General features: G+C 46.2%; 2 protein-coding genes across 3 annotated transcripts in view; one reads left to right on the top strand and one right to left on the bottom strand.

Annotated features, from left to right (window-relative positions):
• The window catches only part of SCGN (secretagogin, EF-hand calcium binding protein), a 36,296-nt gene extending 31,024 nt beyond the window's left edge, over nt 1–5,272 (top strand). The window contains exon 11 of the mRNA XM_045800479.2: nt 4,730–5,272. Within this exon, the coding sequence (XP_045656435.2) occupies nt 4,730–4,858 (129 nt within the window). The 3' untranslated portion in view covers nt 4,859–5,272. The remainder of the gene's footprint in view (nt 1–4,729) is intronic.
• SLC17A1 (solute carrier family 17 member 1) overlaps nt 1–22,646 on the bottom strand; it is a 156,522-nt gene that overhangs the window by 22,464 nt on the left and 111,412 nt on the right. The window lies entirely within an intron of this gene.

The raw sequence follows: 22,646 nt of genomic DNA, 5'->3' as shown, positions 1-22,646 counted from the left end.
GAGTCTTGGTCAGGATCCCTGACGTTTGCAATAATGACCCTGAAATACACTTGTTTTATAGCCTTTCATTCCTGCACAACTATGTATGACAATTATATTGAATCTGGTTATCAGAACCTCCCTTTCCCTGATCTCTGGAAAATGGCACCCAAGGCTGTCCTCTGTCAGTATGATGAGATCAGACAAAATAATTTCTGTGCAAGATTCGTAAAGAGTCTGCAGGCCCCTTGGGACAGCACCAATATCAACAGGAGAATCTACAGCTTCAGCCAGAAAGGAGAAGGCAAGACAGCTGAGGTGCCCAGCACCGCACACCAAGGAATTGAAGTGTGGATGGTGACGTGGGGAGCCAAACACATGGGGTTCCAGAGATGCCCAGGGCGTCTGCCTGGAGGGGAGGAGGGTTCCTGCCCTCAGGCTCCCCCAAATTCATTCTTTCTCCTGCTAGACACCCCTTCTGCTTTTCTCTGTTGTCAACAAGGAGATGATGAGCAAGAGGGGACAACACTTAACCTAAAGGATGGAATCTAATGTATGCTGCTAGCCCTCGGCAGACATGGTGCTGTTTCTCTTCAATTTTTCAATTATAAAAATGATACATCGCAGAGCAATTTGAAAGTAGAGAAAAGACAGAAGAGTAATCTCTACCCTCGAGTAGACCTTCTGTTAACGGATTCGTTTCTGCGAATATTCTGCACAGGCGAGCTCTACTGATAAGCGTTTCCCCGTTATGGTCGTTGTGTTAATGTATGTGTAAGGTTTTACCACTGGTTAGATATCCCTTACCTACACATTTCTCTTTTGCCTGCAATTTTTTTTTTTTTTTTTAGAGATTTTATTTATTTCTGTGACAGATAGCCAGCGAGAGAGGGAACACAGCAGGGGGAGTAGGAGAGGAAGAAGCAGGCTCATAGCAGAGGAGCCTGACGTGGGGCTCGATCCCATAACGCCGGGATCACGCCCTGAGCCGAAGGCAGACGCCTAACGACTGCGCTACCCAGGCGCCCCCTTGCCTGCAATTTTTTAAAAATTTTTAATTTGGGGGGAGAGATTTTAATTTTTTTCAGTAATCTCTACACCCAATGTGGGGCTCCTGTTTGGCGAGTAATTCAGATTGTTGACCGGGTTTGTGACTCCAACTAAAACTTCGTGCGTGTTTTTGTAAGTGTGTCCGGGTTTTAGGCCTGATCCCAGGAGTGGAATCGAGGAATGCGTGCGCTTCCACATTCCTGGCACCCACTGTCCCACGTTAGAAAGAGCAGCATGTGTTTCTTCCTTTCCATCTTCGAAGCCCTTTCTCCCAGTCCCGCCTGCCCTCCCCACGCCACCCAGAAAGCCAGTGACGTCATTTTGACCCAGGCTTGCCTATCACGGAAGAACGCAGGCAGGCATCTCTATTTTTTCTCACTATGTTTTTTTAGCAACTTCATGTGCTGCTGTCCCTTGGGGGACAGATAGCTTTTAAGAAAAGACAACAGGTGGTAAGGGAAGGGCAGTGTCGGAGTGTTGCAACGGTGGGACCCGATGATGTGCTTCCCGGGCTCATGTTACCACGCGGTCCCGTATACACCACTGTCTGCTGGATTTCCCACGGTCTGATCAGGTCCTTCCATCAGCCTAGCAAGATGACCCTGAAAGAACACCACCACAGTGCCCCTTTCCATTGTACAACATGCAGTGGGAGATGCTCATTAGAAGAAACGTCTTCCAAGCTTGCTAGGAAGGACCTGGCCAAAGTCTTAGGCGATAATGGTTTGGCCTCTACACGTTACCTGGGTGTTTTCAGACACCTGAACGGCCTATAAATAGCAGAGTGGAGACGAGAACACATTATGATTTTGCGTGGCTAGAGAGTGAGGTTCTGGCTAATTAAATACTCCGATCGAAGAGTTATCCTACGCGGTTTACATAAAAGAGCACTTGCACCACTGAAGCTGTCATTCAGTCCCTCTAGGGGCCAGAAGGTGGCCCAGGCAGGGTCTTGGGGTGTTGACGTGGACTCTAGCAAGGAGATTTCGGGAGTGCTGGCAATGATTTATTTGGGGAGAGGGTCTGGATTCGCTTTCGCTGTTTTAGGAGAGATGGAACGTACAGGAAAGGGAGGGCACATGACGAAAACATGAAGACTGCCCTTGGAGACATTCACTAATTCCACAGATGTAACAGCACTTATCACGGGCAAGCACGAGGACACAGATCCAGACCCAGACATTCCCCTAGTTCCAGGATTCGAGGGGGCGGGGGCTAGATAAGCATTTTTCAGCCAGCTACCCCAGATCCACTCTCATACTTGCCCATGAGAAGGATAAGAAATAGAAAATTCATTTTTGCATGGGCGGCTATGACATAGTGTACTGTTTTTTGTTGTTGTTTTAAGATTTTATTTATTTATTTGACAGAGAGAGCGAGGGAGTACAAGCACGGGGAGCAGTAGGAGGAGAGAGGGAAGCAGGCCCCCCGCCCAGCAGGGAGCCCGATGTGGGGCTCCATCCCAGGACCCTGGGATCATGACCTGAGCTGAAGGCAGACGCTTCACCAACTGAGCCACCTAGGTGCCCCAATATAGTGTACTGTTAACTAGATGTGCTCTGGGGCCTGCCTGACCTGTGCCAGCTGTGTGACAGTGGGAAGGTTAATTAACCTCTCTGTGCTTTAGTTTTCTCATCTGTCAATTAAAAGTTGATTGTAGATACAATCTCATCAGGTTGTTCTTGAAGATTGGAATTAATTTGTGTAGAAGCCTTGGATCTGGAACCCATGTGTACTTACACTGGTGACTTGCTGCTAAAACTGAGGCCTCCCCAGTGATCTCAGGTGATTTTTCTCCCATGACCCAAATATCGTTGAACAGCAGCACTTAGGTCTCCTGACTCCTAGTGAGTTGCCAGACATTAAAAGCATAACTCAAAAGGTCCAAAGAAACTTCCTTTACATACACCCATATTCATACCCTCTCCCCACACACAAAATAAGGAAATAATTCCTTTTGCAGGAAGCAAATTAGAAAAAAAAAAAAGCTTAGAATAGCTTAAATGAGGTAAATTCACTGGCAAATTAATTCGTACTAATGTGTAAATGACTACCACCCAAGTCTTTTCTAAGCATGGGAATTTGCTAAGAGGATCCTGGGGCAGAATGCCACTAACTGGACAAAGGATGTGGCAGGAGTGGTTGAGACTGCTGACAACCAAAGGTCCCCGCTTTGCAACTGTGCAAGAGAGGGACTCCCAGGGTGGAGCCATGGAGTGTAGCTTGCTGCTTTCAGGACTTCTAAGCCATTTTGGGGACCACACCTACACCTGCCTGTCACTGACACCCAAGGAAGTATCCTAGGTAAGCCCCGACAAGGAGACTGTGTGGACGGCGTGCTGCTTCTCAGCCTCTTAGTCCAATCACTGACGGACCCTCCATCGGGAGTGCCGTTGCCCCAGGTTCATGTCCTGATGTCCCCTGGAATCCTGCCCCTCGCTGGAGGTTACGGTTGCTCTGCCGTCTGGCTCCCAGTTCCTGCTGCTCTCTGCCCCCCTTCCTTCCCTCTGTGAAAACCTGCTATCAGGGACAGACTTGGTGTCACTCATCTACCCTGCAGACAGTGCAAATTAGCTTGTCTTGATTCGGCTGTCTAGTTGAAGCATGAAAGTTTTTGTTTCCTACTCAAGTTTTTTGGAGATTTCTTTGGCAGCAAAGCAACCGTGGGGTGGGCTGGGTGACGGGGAGAACTTCCCCGTGCTCCCGAAACCAAACCCTGCACACGGCTGCCTCCTTGGCTCACCGGTGAGACTAGTAATCAAGGGGTTTGGGGTCTGGTGAGCTGGGCTTCCTCCCTCCACGGACATGGGTTTTTTTATCTAGACCCCGAGTGTTCACACCGCCGGTCAGGCCGCCGCACGGTGTGAACTGGGGGTGAGCACTTATTTCACTGGAGGCAGGAGACTCAGGACCAGAAACACTTTTGCAATTTCCTAGCCTGGCAGGACGGTGCAGCTCTGAGCGTCGTGGCCTCCCCTGTGAGCTTGGGTTACCCCAAGGTTATCATGTACATTAAATGAAATAGCCTGTGGAGAATCACTCAGCTCACGCAGTGCTCACTTTTGTGGGCCTTTTGAGTTTGAAATTATTTTCCCAACTGAGGCGTATCACAGTTCCTTCTTGACCCCTAAAATATCCCTTCAAATAAATCCTACATCTGCAGCTCAGGGACATAATGTTCTAGTTCAATTTTAAATCATTATAACCCTTTTTAAAATTAGAGGCACATGGGGCGCCTGGGTGGCTCCGTCGGTGAAGCGTCTGCCTTCGGCTCAGGTCATGATCCCAGGGCCCTGGGACTGAGTCCTGCATCAGGCTCCCTGCTCTGCGGGAGTCTGCTTCTCCCTCTCCCTCTGCCTCTCCCCCCAGCTTGTGCTCTCTCTCTCTCAAATAAATAAATATTTTTTTAAAAATTAAAATAAAATTAGAGGCCAAGAACCTCCCACGGGGAGCGAGTAAAATGGGTCTTCTCTCGCCCGTGTCATGCAAGGCAGGATCCGTGGCGACGATCCCCTGCTCCAAGGCAAAATATCTTTATCACGATGAGGAGACGGAATCACTGGGCATGGCCTGTCTCCACGGAGCCCCCCTCAGCAGGCAGGGGGTCCCCTAAAGTGTAGTGAGTGTGGGGCGGGGGCGGCATGAAAGGCTGGGGCCACCACCGGCTGGCCCACTGACATGTCATCTTCACTGCCCTCAGCCCAGCATCAGTGGAGTGGACCTTGATAAGTTCCGGGAGATTCTTTTACGCCACTGCGATGTGAACAAGGATGGAAAAATTCAGAAGTCCGAGCTGGCTTTGTGTCTTGGGCTGAAAATCAACCCCTAATCCCCAGAACGTTTTGCCTTTTGCTCTTATGATGTTTCTGTGCTCCTGCTGCTAAAACTATCTGTGCTTTGCTGTTGGGGACATATGGGGACACTTTCTAACGAACAGTGTGGCATTCCTGGGGGGGTTGGGGGACTGAGGGCCTTCTTGCTAAGTGCACGGTGTTCTCCCACTTTACTGAAGGCTCCCCTCCCATGCAGTACCTGTGTCCCCTGCCCCCCCACCCTGGGCTTTCCCATCCCACCCAGAGTCTGCTAGCCCACTGAATGTGCTCTGCCGTCCTCCCTCAGGTACCAGGGAGGCGGGAAGCTGAGTCCATCTGTCTGTGTTCCCTCGTGGGCTTTCCGCTGAGCCTGGCATCTGTGGCAGTCCTGTGACCTCTACAAATCAATTTTGTCATGGAAATAAACCTGTAGCTGGAAACAAAGACGCATTGGTCCTTGTTTTTGTGTTGTGATCTTTGCAATGTTCCACCGGATGGTTCTCGGATGGGGTGGTGAGGAGGACAGAGACCGGCAAGATCCTAATAGAATTCACACCTGCTTCCTTCCATAGTTCACAGATGCCCTGGTTGGTGACTTTGCATGAAAGTAGGAGTGGACAATAATCCCTTTGTATTCATTGCAAGGAGACCAGAACACTCGACCTGGGCTGGGTTTTGCTCTTAAGTGCTTTGTAATCTCACATGTCCAGGAAGGTAGGAATACAGAAGGAATTTGGAGAAAATGCTTCCCAGGTTATCCACGTGTTCGTTCCCCACTCTCTTCCTTCCTCGTCCACCAATGTCCTCTAGCAAATCTTTGACCTCCAAGTCTCATTGGATGCCCTGAGTGTCTGGGCCCGTCTGCAGGTTGCAGGCACCCCCTCAGAACCCTGCTTCCTTCACTCCTGGGGCTCTGACACAGTCCCCACATGGGGTGGGGGGGCTGCTTCTCCTGGAGCAGGTGTGCAGAAATTGATGCAGGACAGGCCTCACGCTCTCTTACTGTCCTGACACTTTGTTCCCTAAAACATCCCTACCTCATACCAGACTGTGCAGGAATTTCTGCCTTGATGCAGTGCTATAGGTAATTCAGAAAAATTGTGGTGTGGAACGGTATATTCAGAGCCATTCATAACCCAGGAAATTCCCCTCAATGGCAGACCCGGCCCTAAGCTGGTTCCCATCCCCCTCAGTTGTCCCTTACCTCAAATATACAGATAATTATGTAACTACCATCAAGTGCTTTCTACATGCCAAGTACTTGCAGGTGCTTTCCACACTTCAAGCCACACAGTCCTCACCGAAACCCCATGAGAGAGGTAGTCTCCTGACACTGATCTAAGAGATGAGGCCACTGAGGCAGAGCACAACCTGTCGCTGCTTGGACATCTCGGAAGTGGGGAGTCTCGGACTTAATCGTGGCCCATTTCAGGCACCTTTCGGGAAACCGTGGCCCCTCCCCACAGGTTGGGTCTCACTGTGGGATTCATCGCCGTCCCCAGCAGGACATTTCTCCAGGTCTGGGGCAACACTTGACGGGAGCCCGAAGAGAGCCCAGGTGGCAGCACGGGGCCAGACAAGCACGCAAACCCCTTCTCACCGTCAGATGTCGAGTGGACCGCGTACACTCTCACCCTTCGAAGAACAAGCTTTTGTTTCAGGGCTGAGACGACCCAAACCCACAGGAACGGCGGAAGAATGTGTATCTCCAGGATTTCACATTATTCTGCAGAACCTCACCTCTTCTTCTAAATCCCCCGAGTTTTTAAATGTTAACGATAACAGAAGTCCTTTATTTTAGTGCAGGTGGGATCTACTTTACATTTACTCATTTCAATGCAGCATCGGATTGGTTTGAAAAATCCAGCTTTTTGGGTCATACATGCGTTCTCTTCTGCTGTCCTTTCTTAAAGCTCTTTTAAAAAAAATTTTACATATATATTTTTTGGTTATGTATAGATACAAAATATACATATAAATTTTGGTTGCATATATATGAGATAAAATTTGCCATTGTAACCATTTTAAGTGTATCATTCCCTGGTATTAATTACATCCACAATCTTACGCAACCGTCAACACTACGTATGTACAAAACCTTCTCATCGCTGCAAACAAAACCACTGAACCCATTAAGAACATGCCTCCCCATCCCCTTCCCCCTAGCCTCCTCTGGTTTGTCTCACCTAGCATGTTTCCAAGACTCATCTGTGTCGTAGCGCGTATCAGGACTTCATCTCTCCTTATGGATGAATAATAGTCCTTCATCTGGATGCTCCACGCGTGGTTTATCCATTCATCTGTTAGTGGATACTTGTTTCGTTTCCACCTTTTGCTTACTGTGAATAATACTGCAGTAAACACCGCCACACAAGTATCTCAGTCCCCATTTTCAATTCTTTCGTGTCCATAAACAGGATTGGAACTCCTGGGTCACGTGGTAAGTCTATGTTTATCTGTTTGAGGAGCTGCCAACCTGGTTTCCGCATGGCAGTGCCATTTTACATTTCCACCAGCCACGCATAAGGGTTCCAATTTTAATCTGCTTCTATTTAAATAGAGCCCTTTCTAGAACTGACGAAAGTAGAAACTGGATCCAAACTTGTCCTATATCCATTTAATTCATGATTCCTCCTTTAGCTACATGAAGAGGAAGTTTGAGCTTACTGTTCCAGGAGGGCCATATAAATTCTTAGCCAAGCGTCCTCATCCTCCTTGGTGTCTATCTGAAGATGACTGAGGTGTAGATGGGTGGGGAAGAGATGTTTATTCTTTCAAGAGTAATTTTTTCAGATCCACAGAGGGCAGCTACTTGCCCTAAACACGAGCAAGATTTTAGTTACAGCATATGGCTAAGACTCTATTGGAATCTCCCAGGCTGGGGCACCTGGGTGGCTCACTTGGTTAGGTGTCCGACTCTTCATCTGGCTCAGATCGTGATCTCATGAGTCGTGAGACCGAGCCCCACATCTGGCTCCATGTTCAGCCAGGGGTCTGCTTGAGATTCTCTCTTGCTCTCTCTCTCTCTCTCTCCCTCTGCCCCTCCCCTGCATGTGTGTGCTCTCTCTCAAATAAATAAATAAATCTTAAAAAAAAAAAAAAAAAAAAACCTCCCAGGCTTCCTGCCCAATCATAACTTGAAGTTGGTAAAGACCTTTTGAAGTATCCAAAGAAAAGACTGGTGGAGACCTCTGAGTAGGAAGAAGGTGTTCACTCAATGAGAGAGTTCATTCAAAAACCTTCTTAATAAGTTATAGCTTCATATACCATAATGTAGGTACTGATGGGTTCATTGATGAATGGTTGTCTTAATCTGTTTGGGCTACTTAAGAAAGATACCATAAGCCGGGTGGGTTAAATAACAAGCATTGATTTCTGGCCATACTAGAGGCTGGGAAGTCCAGGATGAAGGCCCCAGCAGACTTGATGTCTGGCCCACTTCCTGGTCCATAGATGGCTGTCTGTTCACTGCATTCTCACATGGTGGAAAGGGTGAAGGAGTTCTCTGGGGTCTCTTTCCTAAGGGCACTAATCCCATTCTTGAGGGCTCTGTCCTATGTTTAATCTTTTCCAAAAGGCCCTACTTCCAAATACCAACACTCTGGGGATTAACTTTCAACATAGGAATTTTGGAAGAACACAAACACTCAGTCTACAGCAATGGCCAAGGAAAATAAATGGCCTTAGGCCTCTGTTTGGAAAGCAAAGGGGAACAGGAAGCTGAAGAAGGGCTGCCAAAGGGCAGAAGTCTCTTATCAGAGCCCACGTTGTATAGATTTGATGGGTGGGGGAAAGGTATGGTGGATGGTACCCCTGAGAGTTGTCCCCACCCCGGCCGAAGATGTCTGTTCATTCGTTCCAAATCAAAAAGGAAGAAGTAAAATTGTCCCTGAAGATGACATGCTCTTAGAGATAGAGATCCCTCTAAAAAACTGTTAGAACTAATAATCAAATTCAGTAAAGCTGCAGGATACAACATCAATATGCAGAAGTCAGCTGCATTTCTATACATTAACAATGAACTATCTGAAAAAGAAATAAATAAAATAACCTCACTTACCATAGCATCAAAAACAATGAAATACTTAGGAATAAATTTAACCAAGAGGTGGAAGATCTCTACACTGAAAACTATAAGACTAATAAAAGAAATTGAAAAAGACACGAATAAATGGAAAGATATCCAATGTTCATGGATTGGAGGAATTCATATTGTTAAAACGTCTGTGCTGCCCAAGGTAATATATAGATTCACTGCAATCCTTATTAAAATTCCAATGGCATTTTTCAGAGAAACAGCAACAACAATACCAAAAATCATATGGAACCACAAATGACCCTGAGTAGCTAATGAAATTAGCTGAGAAAGAACAAAGCTGGAAGCATCACACTCTGATTTCAGGCTATCTTACAAAGCTACCATAATCAAAACGGTATGGGTACTGACATAAAAACAGACACGAAGATCAATGGAACAGAATAGAGAGCCCAGCAATAATATACATACACAGTCATATACAGTCAACTAATATTTGACAAAGGAGCCAAAAACACTCAATGAAGGTAACATAGTCTCTTCAATAATGGTGCTGGGGAAACTGGATAGCAACCTGCACTAGAACAGAATAGGATCCTTATCTTACAACACTCACAAAAATTAATTTGAAATGAATTATAGACTTAAATGTAAGACCAGAAACCATTAAACTAGGGGGAAAAATGGAAAAAGCTCCTTGCCATTGCTCTTGGCAACTGTTTTTTGTTTTGTTTTGTTTTGGGTTTTTTGGGGATATGACATCAAAAGCCAAGCAATAAAAGCAAAAATCAGTAAGTGAGGCTACATCAAACCAAAAAGCTTTTGTATAGCAGAAGAAACAATCAGCAAAACGAACAACACACGGGATGAGAAAAAATATTTGCAGACCATCTATCTGATAAGGGGTTAATATCCAGAATATATAAGGAACTCCTACCACTAACTCAATAGCAACAAACAAACAGTCTGGTTAAAAAATGGGCAGAAGACCTGAATAGAGATTTTTTTTTCTAAAGAAGACATACAGATGGCCAAGAGATACATGAAAAGATGTTTAACATCACTAATCATCAGGGAAACGCAAATCAAAAGTACAACCAGGTATCACCTCACACCTGTTAGACTGGTCACTACCAGAAAGGCAAGAGGTGATAAGTGTTGGTGAGGATGTGGAAGAAAGGGAGCCCTCGTGCACTGTGGCGAATGGGAGTAGGTCAGCTACTGCGGAAACCAGTATGGAGGTTCCTCAAGGAAGTAAAAACAGAACCACCATCTGATCCAGCAATCCCACTTCTGGGTATATATCAGAAGGAAATGAAATCAGGGTATCAAAGATATGTATCTATACATATATATGCCTCCATGTTCACTATGGCCTTATTCACATTAGCCACGATACAGAAACAACCTGAGTGCCCATCGGTGGATGAATGGCTGAAGAAGATACACACACACACACACACACACACACACACACACACACACACACACATATGATGGAAAATTATTCAGCCATGAGAAGGAAGTAAATCTTGCCATTTGAGACAACATGGATGGACCTTGAGTACATTACTATAAGTGAAATAAGTTAGAAAGACAAATATTGTATGATCTCACTTGTACAAGGAAATCTAAAAAATCTGAACTCCTAGAACCAGAGAGCAGAACGGTGGTTGACATTGTGGTTGACGGGGCTGGGGGTGAGGGAAATGGGAGATGACAGTCGAAGACCACACGCTTCCAGTTAGCAGATGAACTAAGTTCCAGGGACCTCACGCACAGCATGGTGACAGATGCTTAGCTATATTGTATTATATACTTGAAAGCCGGCCGAGAGCGGATCTTAAATGTTCTCCCCACAAGAGTGCGATGGTAACTGTGTCCTGGGGTGGCGGTGTTAGCTGACACTACGGTGTGATCCTTTTGCAATATACACGTGTATCAAATCAACAGGTTATACACCTTGAACTTAAAGAATGTTATAGCTCAATTACATCCTAATAAAGCTAGGGAAAAAGTGCTCGTGAAGAATGAACAAAACCTTCTTCAATTGGTCAGGCCCTCAGACCTCACTCCCACCCCCGAATTATAATCCATTGTTCACTCTGCCCCTCACCCGGCACGTATGCCTCCCTGCACCATTTTATTTATGGCGACTTTTTTTTTCCCCAAATGGATTATAAGATGATACCAAGGGCTTGCCCTATAGTCTGTGTATCTAGCATCGTAGCAGTGGTCGAGAATGTGTGTAGCTGTTGACGGCAGTGGGGTGGTGGTCTGGGGGTCCTCTGCCCATTTCCTCATCTGACCTTTCACACCCCTCTGCCCAGTTTCCTGGAGCCATAGCTTGTTATACTCTTTTACTGTGTCTATATGATTCTAGAGAAAAGAAAGCAATCACATTTTGCTGCCTAATATAGCTTAAAATAGTTGAGCGATAGAGTTCATTCATTTTTGCAAAATTTCAGTACGACAGCTTTACTTATCTCCTGATATTGCAATATCTGATCAATCCTGTAAAGCCCAGCAGTTTGAATGGAAGAAAGAATCACACGGGTAACAAGTCAAGGCTTGGCGTTAAGTATGGCTTCCGAGGCCCTCCTAACCATACCCGTCATCTTTGTTCTGTTTCTTGTTTGCTTATTTGTCTCTAAGTTCTGAAAGGGTGTAAGTTTTCCAAAAAGCAATAGTCAGCGTATGCTGGCTTTATTTAGGTGACGGTACCTAGAGCCACGGTTACTCCTGTGAGCTTTTAGGACAGCACGAGTTTCCGACTACCAAACAAGCCACGGCAATCTGGCATATACAAACCTGTTTCTGTTCCTCAGGGATCGTCTCTCTTCCTTCCCTCCAAGAACTAATTATGGCAGCTGTGAACCTTCCCTCTTTTCTGGTTCTCTGACTCTCCCTTCTTCCCGAGGCCCCAGGGCATCCCAGTGCTTTTGGGGGTGAGCGTCCCTGAGGACGGCTCTCCTCTGCCACCACCACCTTCCTGTCCCCGCAAGGCGGTCCCACGGTCACGCTGCTGTTCCCCCGTCCTTACCTGTCTAGGCCCTAGTCTCTTCCTCCCACCTCCCTCTCAACTCTCTTCCCCCCGACCCCCGACTGATTACAATCTACTTTTTCTTCAGGGGTCTGCTTAAGCTCCAACTTTTCCATCAAGCCTAACACCGTCTCCCTCTGTACCTTCCCTGAGGCCCTGTCACTACTGAATTAATAACTCTGTAATTAGATGCTAATTCTTCTGTAGCTGTTTCATACATCTGGTTTTGTCACCTCCAGCTAGGAGGCAAGCTTCCGGAAGACCAGGAGACCCTGTTTTAGGCTTTGTCCAGTAGCTGGCCTGCCCTCCCAGCTCGGTGTCTGCAGCGATGTCGCCTGTGAGGCAGGGAGCCCGGCTGTGGGGCCAGCCACAGGGATTCAGTTCGAACTGTGACTCCGCAGGGAAAGAGCACTGGTCTCTCCACACACCCGCTTCCTCATCTGATAGGAGAACGTGGACTTCCCGTGAAAATGCTGCTGCATGTTCAGGCTCTGAGCGCACCTCCCCCCAGGCCACCACTCCAAGTGCACAGGGGTGTCACATCAAGTGAGAAAAAAGAATTCTAAAAATTATGCTCACAAGCAAGACGATCCTTCTGTGGGGGCTGGAGGTCTGGCCAGGCTCCCAGTCGTGAGGCAACAGGGTTGGCAGCAGGCACTAAAAGGGGTTGGGGGGGCTGGAGGTGGTCTCGCTGCTCATGCCAGGGGCCTGGGGATGGACTTCACAGCCCATGGAAAGAGGCCAAAAGGCTGCAAGTTGCATCAGGACCCAGGGCTTATGAGTGGCTCTTGTCTAGGGAGATGGAGGGGGGAGACCCAACTTTATAGCCTGGACCTGTGCCGGGTCACCCACCGTCCCCTCCTACAGCTTCTAATCCCAACATTTCCAGAGGACAGGAGTCACAGGCCACCCATGTAAGGAAGGTATCGGTTCTGAGCTATGGCCGGTCTGATGCGAACACAAACCAATGGAGAGGGGGAAATCTGAATTGAGACAGACAGACACAGAGGTGGGGGTGGGGTGGGGGTGATCCTATTCACATAAGCCTGGAAACTCTAATTCCAAAATTCACGAGGAAAACGAATGCCAGAAAAGCTGTTATAAGATTATTATGGACTGAATGTTTGTGTCCCCCGTAAATTCATACATGAAAACCCTGCTGCCCCCCAGTGTGATCTCTGGGAGGGCATTAGGATTAAGTGAGGTATTTAGGATTAAAATAGGATTAGTGCCCAAATAAAAGTCTTGAGAGAATTTGCTGCCTCCTTCTCCCCTGCCCCTTCTTCCTCCTCCTCCTCTTCTACTTACTCTCCTCCTCCTTCCCCTCCTCATCCTGTCTCTCCTCCCTCCAACTCTCCCTGGCTCTTGCTCTCCCTCCACTACACAGACAAGCTGGCAGTTTGCAACCTGGAAGAGGGCCTTCACCAGAATGTGATCATTCTGGAACCCTGATCTTGAACTTCCAAACGCCAGAACTGTGAGAAATGAATTTCTGTTTTTGTAAGCCACGTGGTCTATGGTATTTTTGTTATAGCAGCCCAAATGGACTAAGACATATAAAATAAAAATAATAGGGCCATCTGAGAATAGTCCTAAAATAAGTATGTTTGTTTTTGCTTAAACATGTGTAGCTTATTTCTGGAAGGAAATTTGTAATTCATTTGTCTCCAGGAAAAGAAACTAGGCAGCTACGGATGGGGTGGGAAGGAGACTTTACTGAATGCACTTTGTATCTTTTGAATTTTGAGCCATATAAATGTATTATCTAGTCAAACAAATTTATATGGTAAAGACATAAGAATGTCTTTTAAAACGAACTACCCGGGGCACCTGGGTGGCACAGCGGTTAAGCGTCTGCCTTCGGCTCAGGGCGTGATCCCGGCGTTGTCGGATCGAGCCCCATGTCAGGCTCTTCCGCCATGAGCCTGCTTCTTCCTCTCCCGCTCCCCCTGCTTGTGTTTCCTCTCTCGCTGGCTGTCTCTATCTCTGTTGAATAAATAAATAAAATCTTTAAAAAAAATAAAAAAATAAAAAAATAAAATGAACTACCCGTTATTTAAAAAACAGAAATGAAACAGAAACTGGTAGATGTAAATAACCCATTAGAAACCTGAAAATAAAATGTGTGATCATTGGAACAATATCAGGGCGAGAAATCACTTTTCGCTGGTCACAGCTGAAAGTAATTAGTGACTAGAAACAAGGCAGAGAACTCACACAGCCGCATGGAGACATACTGAGAAATAACAAATATGAGAAAGAAGTTCAGAGGGACGCCTGGGGGGCTCAGTCGGTTAAGGTTAAACGTCTGCCTTCGGCTCAGGTCATGATCCCAGGGTCCTGGGATCAAGTCCCACATCGGGCTCCCTGCTCAGTGGGGAGTCTGCTTGTGTTCTCTCTGTCAAATAAATAAATAAAATCTTAAAAAAAAAAAAAAGAAGTTTGGAAAGATGGTGCTGTAATAAAAGTCCATAGCATATGTCTATAGCAATCCCCACCTCCCCTCAAAAAAAAAAAAGGAATAGAAGGAATGGTGGATAAACAAAACTTGGAAGAGATAATGGTCGAGAGCTTCCAGAAATAAAGATGGGAGTCCTCAGAATGTGAACACACACTGAATGCTAAACATAATAAAAATAACCTCATACCAGACAACTTACGTTGAAACTGTCAAAAATAAAGGTTAAAAGGAAAAAATCTCAAAAGCCATCCAAGCAAATTGAGAGAAATATCCACGAAATGATGATAATTAGATTGTCAGTGGATTTTTATCAGCAGTGCTATATGCCAAAAGACAACGGAGCATTTCCAAGGCATGAAGGGCTATCACCAAAATACGTTAAAATATATTACCTAGCTAAGCTATCACTCAAAACTGGGGTGAAATAACATTTCTGATATGCAAATATGAAGAGGGCTTTACCACTGTCCCCCATAGCTTCTTACTGAAGGAACCAAAAGAGGATGTATCTGAGCCGAAGAAAAGTAAATCCCAAAGAAAGCTGTGGAATGCACAAATAATAATAATATGGAAACTGATTTTTAAAAATCTAAACCGTAGAAATGCTGAGAGATCTGGTCAAAAATTAATATTAAAGGATATTCACTGCAGTATTAATTATAAGAGATAAGATCTAGAAATGCCAATGATAAGGATGTGGTTAATTTGCATCTGCAATGTGGCATATTTTCCTATTACACAGTGACGAAAATATTCTAAGAAAAAATGAGATGCTTTATTTGATGATTTCTAAGTCCATTCTAGTTCTAATGCTATCAACCTACTACTTTAATTGATTGATTGGAAACATAAGATTTGATCATTAATAATATGTTTTCTAAACCTCTAACATCTGTTCTAAGCTTTGTAGCACTTCATTTTTATTAAAAACCTGGACCCTTCAAAGACATGGCTCAGTCTTCATGCATCACATGACCATCTCCAAAAATGCCTTTATGGTGAAAAGTTTGTTCAATGTTTATTCTCTATATTTTCCTGTCAGTAGAAGAAAGAAGAGAGAGAACGAGCTTTTTCTGCAGAAAACGAAAATTAGTATTATGCAACTTTAAAAAATGTGCAAGACTTTTAAGATCAGTGAGAGCATAAACAGGGAATTGCTGGAAGAAGACTGAAATAAATCAGGAGAAGTACCCAAAGCAGAGATCAGATTACTCAACCTTTGAGAGACAGCATTTCAGTAATTTAGAGACATTTTTAACAAAAGAGATGAATCTGTTGTGACTCTATTCCATTATGTTGACTTTACAAAGAAAACCCCCACCTCTCCGTGGAGACATGAGAGGGTCGGGGGCAGCAGGGCGTGGGGGCTGGCCTTCAAGAAAGCTAATGCATGGGTGGGGGATGTGGGTGGTTCGTCCGACTCTTGATTTTGGCTCAGGTCATGATCTCAGGGTCCTGAGAGGGAGCCCTGTGGCAGGCTCTACGCTCAGCAGGGAGTCCCCACAAGATTCTTCCTCTCCCTCTGCCCCTCCCCACCAGCTCCTGTGTGCGCGCTCTCTCTCAAATAAATAAATAAATAAATCTTAAAAAAAAAAAAAGGGCGAATACATTTATAGCATTTCCTCTCATGTGATTTTCCCCATCCTCCACTTTGGTCATAAAAATCTGTCCATTATCTTCCTCTTACAATAGAATTAGAGCTCGCCTAACAGGTTTTCCTGGAATCTAATTATTTTTAAACACTTTCTCAACTTTTTTCCTGTACATGACAGTGAAGGTGATGTTGTCAACAGAACGGAGGTAATCATTTTCACAGGACGTCATTTCCAGAAATGTCTAGCCTGTACCTGGCATGGTTCCTTTAATAACTGCATTCATTAATTTGTTAGAGCATGGAATACCCAGCTCCGTTTTCACACCCTAGATTACAGTCAAGGGAACATCTCGTTCTTCTCACACCCACCATAAAAAGAGGCACTGTAACCAACGGCTTGCCTGCCATCTTGTGCTCATCTGTGTCCAGGAAACCTCATGGTGGTGAAAATATGCTCCTTCACTCCTAACGTTACCTCATTACTCGGAATCACCAGGATTGATGTCTGCTCTTTGACACGACATATTTTGCTAGATGATGAGATTCCCTCCTTGACATCAGCCCCTTTGCTGTGTGAGGAACAACAAGATGGTGTCCATGGGACTAGAAGTACAGATTGACAGCCTTTGCTCTTTTGTACCTCCTGGAGGCTTCATTACATGTGTGACACTTCTCTGTTGGACAAATCCCACACACCAGCCCTCTCTGGGTGCCTAGCAGGCGAGCAGCATCAAAGACACAACGTCCTGCCCACCTCTGCAGCTCCTCTCTCCCCCGACCCACTCACTTCTCGCACTAGATTCCCGAGACTCCGTCACGCACTAGGAGGGTATTAGGTAGAGACAGAACTGCAGAAGCCACCAATATCCTTTGGTTTATCTTGGAAAGGACTGCAGTCCTTGGGAGAGAAACATATCCAAAGGAGGAAGGAGAAGGGAGAAGGAATGAAGTAAGGACATGGACAGGGAGGAGGGGAGAGTCTGAAAAGAGAGAGGAGAGAATGGGGCAGCCATATGTGAGAGGCATAAGGGGGGAAAGACAGGGAAATGGGATTTTGAGAACGTTCACTGGGTTTTATTAATGGAATCCTCCTTTGCTGCTTATTGAAATAGTTCAATAATGATTCAAGTTTTCAAGTTTTGTGGGGTCTTTTTGTTTTGTTTTTGTCAGATGGAGGTTTCCTTAACTAGCTCCCTGAGCGTGAGTGGGCCGCACGGCTGCTCTGTGTTATGTGGCAGAACCGAGTGAGGCCATCTGGACGTTATGGGTTCTTTTCTGAGGGGCTAGAAGTTGCCGCCTGAAAAACCCAGCGGGATGGCGGAAGAGGCGTTGAGCCTGGGTCGGAAATCCTGCACGTGCATTCCAGTTTAGGCTATTTTCCAGTAGACAAACTCACCTGCCTTCCCCGGGGTTCCATTCCTAACCACAGACTCGATGACAATCTGGTGAGCACGCTAGCTCTGCCGTCCTTTCCTGTTCTGGTTCTGTTTTTGAGAAGAGCACTTTCCCTTAAAGGAGGTGACAGGCTTTGTGAAACACAAGCCTGTGGAACTGATTTGGAGGACACAGGTGCTCTTGCTCTCCCCCCATCCAGCAACATCAATGCCGGCCTCCTCTGGCCTCCTGCCTGTGTGTCTTTGTTTCAGCTCATTAGAAAAACACCACGGGTCCTGGGGGTGAGACGGGAACTATGAAAGAAAGAATCTCTCTCAGTCACCTCACGGAAATTGAAAATAGTCTTAATCGGTCACACGGGAAAGAGTCCCATTGTAAACCATCCTGGCTAAATTATAAATCCCAGGACCACAAAGGAGTATTCTGGATAAGCTCCAAATTAGTTGCCCCAACCACCAGGGCCACTAAGTTTGGGAACAGGGAGAAAAACGGGGGGGGGGGGGGAGGGAGATGGGGGTAGAGGCTTGTGTCCATGAGCATTTCTTGTGTAACAAACTGTCACAAAATCATAACAGTAAGTGTGTGTTAGCAGTGGGAGAGTCTGTGTGGTGTGGAAGGGGGTCTCGGTCTTTGGACTCCCCACACAAGATCTACGTGAGGACCCATGCTCAAATAAAGCCAGCCAGAAGGAAGGTAGCAGGCAAACAGCAGTTTATTAAGGACGGGACACTCCTACGGTGGGAGAGCGCGCAGGCCCGGAGCTGGCAAACCCACGGGGCCGGGGTGTTTGCAAAGGTTATGGGTCAGGGCTAGCGCAGTTTCCAACTGAGGTTGTTCCCAGTCATCTCAGGGATTCTTCCCACCAGTTGGGAGGAGGAGTTCTGGGCCCCAGGAGGTTCTTGCCGGAACTGTCATGGCCACTTTCCCCCAGGGGCAGGGGTAGGGTGGGGTGAAACCACAGGTAAATATAATGAAGCTATCGTTACCCTGGGGCTGAGGTTGAAGGAAGAGCCTCTGATCTGCACCTGTGGCTCTAGGGGAGTCAGCCCAGCAAGCGGGAAGCCTAAGGCCAGGATGTTAAAAGCCACAAAGTCAGGATGTTGTGCCCTCAGGCTTCTAATACAGCACCTCCTCACCACCACCTTTGCCTCCAGCTCAGGTCTAACTAACTAACTGCCAACTCTATCACTTACACTCACAAGTCTGAGATCAGCCCGGGGTCAGCTAGGTCACTGCTGGTCTTGGCTGGGCCAGCTCAGGTGTCTGGAGATGAGCCTGCTGCTGGCGGAGAGTGGCCGGCCTGAGCACCAGCAACAGGGACAACTCGGCTCTGCTCTGGGACCCCTCCCGAAGAGGCCAGTCTGGGCATGTTCTTGGCATCTGTAGAAATATGAGTGGGTCCTGTTTGCTAACATCCCATTTGCCAAAGCAAATCTCGGAGTCCAAGAGTAGGACCAAGAGGAGGAGGCCACCGCAAACCTACACAGCAAGGGCATGGACAGACGGGGAGAACTGACGGCTTTTTTTCGATCTACCTACCATAACCCCCAGGGGTAAGATCTGGTTCAAACTCTTTCCCTGGGATGTGGCCCAGGGGCTCCCTTTTCACATGACAGGGCCCCATTAATCTGCAGGGTGTTCCTGTCACCCCCCTGTAGCCTGGCCCACTGCCAACCACAGCAGACACTAAGGGTTCTGATGAATTTTTACCATAGCTTGAGATAAAAAGAACGAAAAAATTTAATCTATTTTGAACCGTAAAGAAAAAAAGTCAAGTACACTGAAAAATCTAATATAATTAACACTATTAATTCCCCCATTTGCCTTTATTAAGAACACATATTAAGCTTCCCCTATGAATGAAAAGGAGGGATTGGTTTCTCATTTTCCTTCCAATATACTTGTGAATATGTAGGTTAGGTTGTTTTCTACTTATTATACTAACACAGTCCTAAAGTCAACAGAGATGGTGTCTTGGTCAGGAGCCCACAGCAAGTTATTGGTTGGGAACAGGGCTGGTGGATGTGTAGAGAATCTAGACCAGACCCCAGGGCCCTGCTCTCTCCTCCTTCCCCATTCCCCTCTGGTCTAGCTTCCCTTTTACTGTATTACATGGCTTGACCCAGCTCATACCTGGGCAAGAGGATATGTGAGCTGAACTACCGCTCAGAACTAAGCAGGTGGGTATATTTTTAAGGGAGACAATTTTGTGACATGCTTCTCATGTTCCAATATTCTAAAGAAAAAGAGCTTGGTAAATATTCTCATTTAATCTAGTCATTTAGTCCTGAAGTACACGGAGAAATTAGACTATGTCTGGAAAAATCCTTACTAGTTTTAACTCCTGCTAAGACAGAATTAGAAAACAATTTTCTAGTTTCCTTCACTTGCCAAAAAAAAATTTTTTTAAGGGAGAAAAAAAGTACTTGAGAATATGAAAACAGATTGTTTAGATCTCTCTCTTTCTCTCATGTTTGCTTGTAGAATGATAAGATACCATTAGTAATAAAAACAAGTTTGCAAGTTAGAAGACTTGCCAGCATCAACATCGTAGAAATGTTTCTTGTGATGGAAGAATAAGCAAATATTTTCACTTTGTACTTTAATTACAGATATTATTGTTCACGATTCCTTGCTAGCAACTGTTGCCCCAAAGAAGGTTCAAAGCTGGAAGTTGGTTTTATGAACTACAGTGCTTTGTGGGGCCTGTCGGGTGTCATCTAAGGCGGGAGGGCACACACAGGACATCTGGACCCGACAAAGGCCTCCAGTGTTTAAAATGTGCTGGGGCATTCCAGGGCAGAAAGAACATGTAATGGGAAAAACAAAAAACAAACAAAAAACTTATACAAATGAAATGTATCTGAACTTGGAATCAGGAAACATGTTTAAACCCTGAGCCCACCCCTCATGGCCTCTGTGGACTCACGCACATCCTGTTTGAGCCCGTGTCCTCACTGATCGAATGGAAATTAAAACAGTAGCAATAACAACACTTCACATGGTGGGTGAAGAGAGTGTGATGGGCAGAGCGGACACACCTGAAGACGTGCTGTGAACCCTAGCACTCGCAGAAACGTCAGGTAGGCAAGACGGCCGTGTGGGCAGAGCAGGGTGGTACTGGTTCGTCACCCTCTTAAGTAAGACAGCTTGAAACAGTCTGCCGTTCTCTTGTCCCATCCCTGTTCCCCAAACCCCTTGGATGTGCTCCCGCGTGGTATCCAGCAGCCCCTCTGGATCCGTGTGTCCCACATGCATGTTGACCATGAGTCTTGGCTTTGCACCCTTGCAGGACACCTAAGACTCACTCTGCCTGCATTTAACTCACTTCTCTTTCAAGCCCTGTTCCTATTTCTAGACCTGAAAGGGTAGTACATCTTGCCAGCTTCCCCACGAGGCCTGCGTGCATTTAGTCCAAGGAGTCTACGGGTGGCTTGGCCTTACCCTTGGCTGGAAGTGGCAGAAAACAGCTAACACCGTGCCAAAGTAGAAACTGATTTCCAAACAATGGAGGTGGCCGTGATGAAGGTACAGTTATTATTTCTATTTCGAAAATTGGGGCTCAGAGAAGTAATTAAAGTGTCCAAGGTCTCCCAGCTGGTAGGTGACCGAGCAGAAGACAAACTGATCTGTGAAACAGGGATAAGCTCGACCTCTGAAAGTATATCAGTCAGAGTACTTTGGTTGTAAGACCAAAACCAGACAACTAGCTTCCACAAAATCTACCTGGCACGGAGGACTGTAAGTCATAAAGGCAGATCTGGGTGCTGGGCTGGGGGGAGGGGCTCGAGAAACGCCAGCCTCTCTGTCTCTCTTCCATTTCTCCGTCAGAAACATTCTACCACGCAAAGACGACGGCTCTTGGCCGTCCCAGATTCACATCCTCATAACTTATCAACTGCAAGGCCAACTTTTCCTGGAGCTCCAACAGGAAAGTTCCAGGGAATATTCTGATGGGCCCAGAATTGGATTACGTACTTGTCTCTGAACGAAGCACAGGGCATTTCAACTGGCAAGGTCCAGATTAGGGGCAAACAACAACCCTGGGCCCAATCCAGCCCAATGTGGGTCCCTTCCAGTCACGTTCATTTATTTCTATGACTTGTGGCTGCTTCCATGCTACCACAGTAGCACTGAGTAGGCATGACAGATGAGGCATGTCTTACAAAGCCAAGAATGTGTTCTATCTAGTTCTTTACAGAACAAGTTTGCCAAGCCCTGGTCTAGATGGTCCGACCACCCTTGTTGCAAAGTTTGACCTTCCTAAATGACCCCGAACGTTTCATGACAGAGAGTTTGATTATCAGAAAAACAAAGAGGAATACCTGGTGGTGAGAGACAGCAGGTGTCCCCTGCAAATGAGTTTTGTGATGGGTAAAGTCACACATGGTGAAATTTCTAGAACGTAACACTTGATTCAGGTCGTTTTTTCCTCACACCCGTCTCACATACACTTAATCTTTTACCACATAAATGTTGCTAGGGAGGACCCGGCAGGCATTATAAATGGGAGCTAAAAATTATCCGCAAAAAATGAAGAGCAAGAAAGCAATTTTTTTCACAAATATGGAATCCTGATAAATAGTTCACAAAATACCCTCACTTCCTTATTGGCAACTATTTTCAATTAAAGACTAAAGACAGGTATCTGAGGAAAACTGGAAGGGGAAAAATGTAAAGGGAATAACCACAAAACAGAAATCCCTAGGCTTCCCGTTTCCTGAGCCTGGGGGCTCTGAGATTCTAGCTGGGCCTATTTGTCCACAGCAGAGTTAGAGTCCTCGCCCTCAAATGCTGGCTGACACATGACCCCTCCATGATTTTTGTTCCCGGACTGGAGTCTCTGTGGCTCCCATGGTTCTCAAAGTGGAGGACAGAAACATGGTCCAGGGTCAGTCTTCAGCACAGGTGGGAAGTGAGTCAGCTTGTCTTCAGGACCCCAATCTACCTTCTCTTTCCTTTTCTATTTAAGTCCCTTTGAGGTGCCATGGGCTTCGGAAGCCCATTGTTCCCTCACATTCTCCACTCCTTGTTCCCAGATCTCTTGGAAGGCTCTGGTGCCCCTCACTGAGGATGCTAGTGTAAAAGGGGGTGCAGAACAATCAGATGCTGTCAGAAGGTACGGCCTTTCTCCTGGTTACGACCGCCTCATTAGCTGTGTGCTTTAACTCTTCTCAACTTCCTGCAGCGTGGAAACACTGAAAACGAGTTCACAGGTGCTTGGGAAGTTCCAGGGGGATCAAGGATCTACAGACCACCTCGTTTCGTTTCTTATC

The sequence above is a fragment of the Ursus americanus genome, chromosome 32, assembly GCF_024610735.1.
Source record: "Ursus americanus isolate L20-20 chromosome 32, mUrsAme1.1.p, whole genome shotgun sequence".
Taxonomy (NCBI): domain Eukaryota; kingdom Metazoa; phylum Chordata; class Mammalia; order Carnivora; family Ursidae; genus Ursus; species Ursus americanus.
This window is presented reverse-complemented; position numbering and strand designations above follow the sequence as displayed.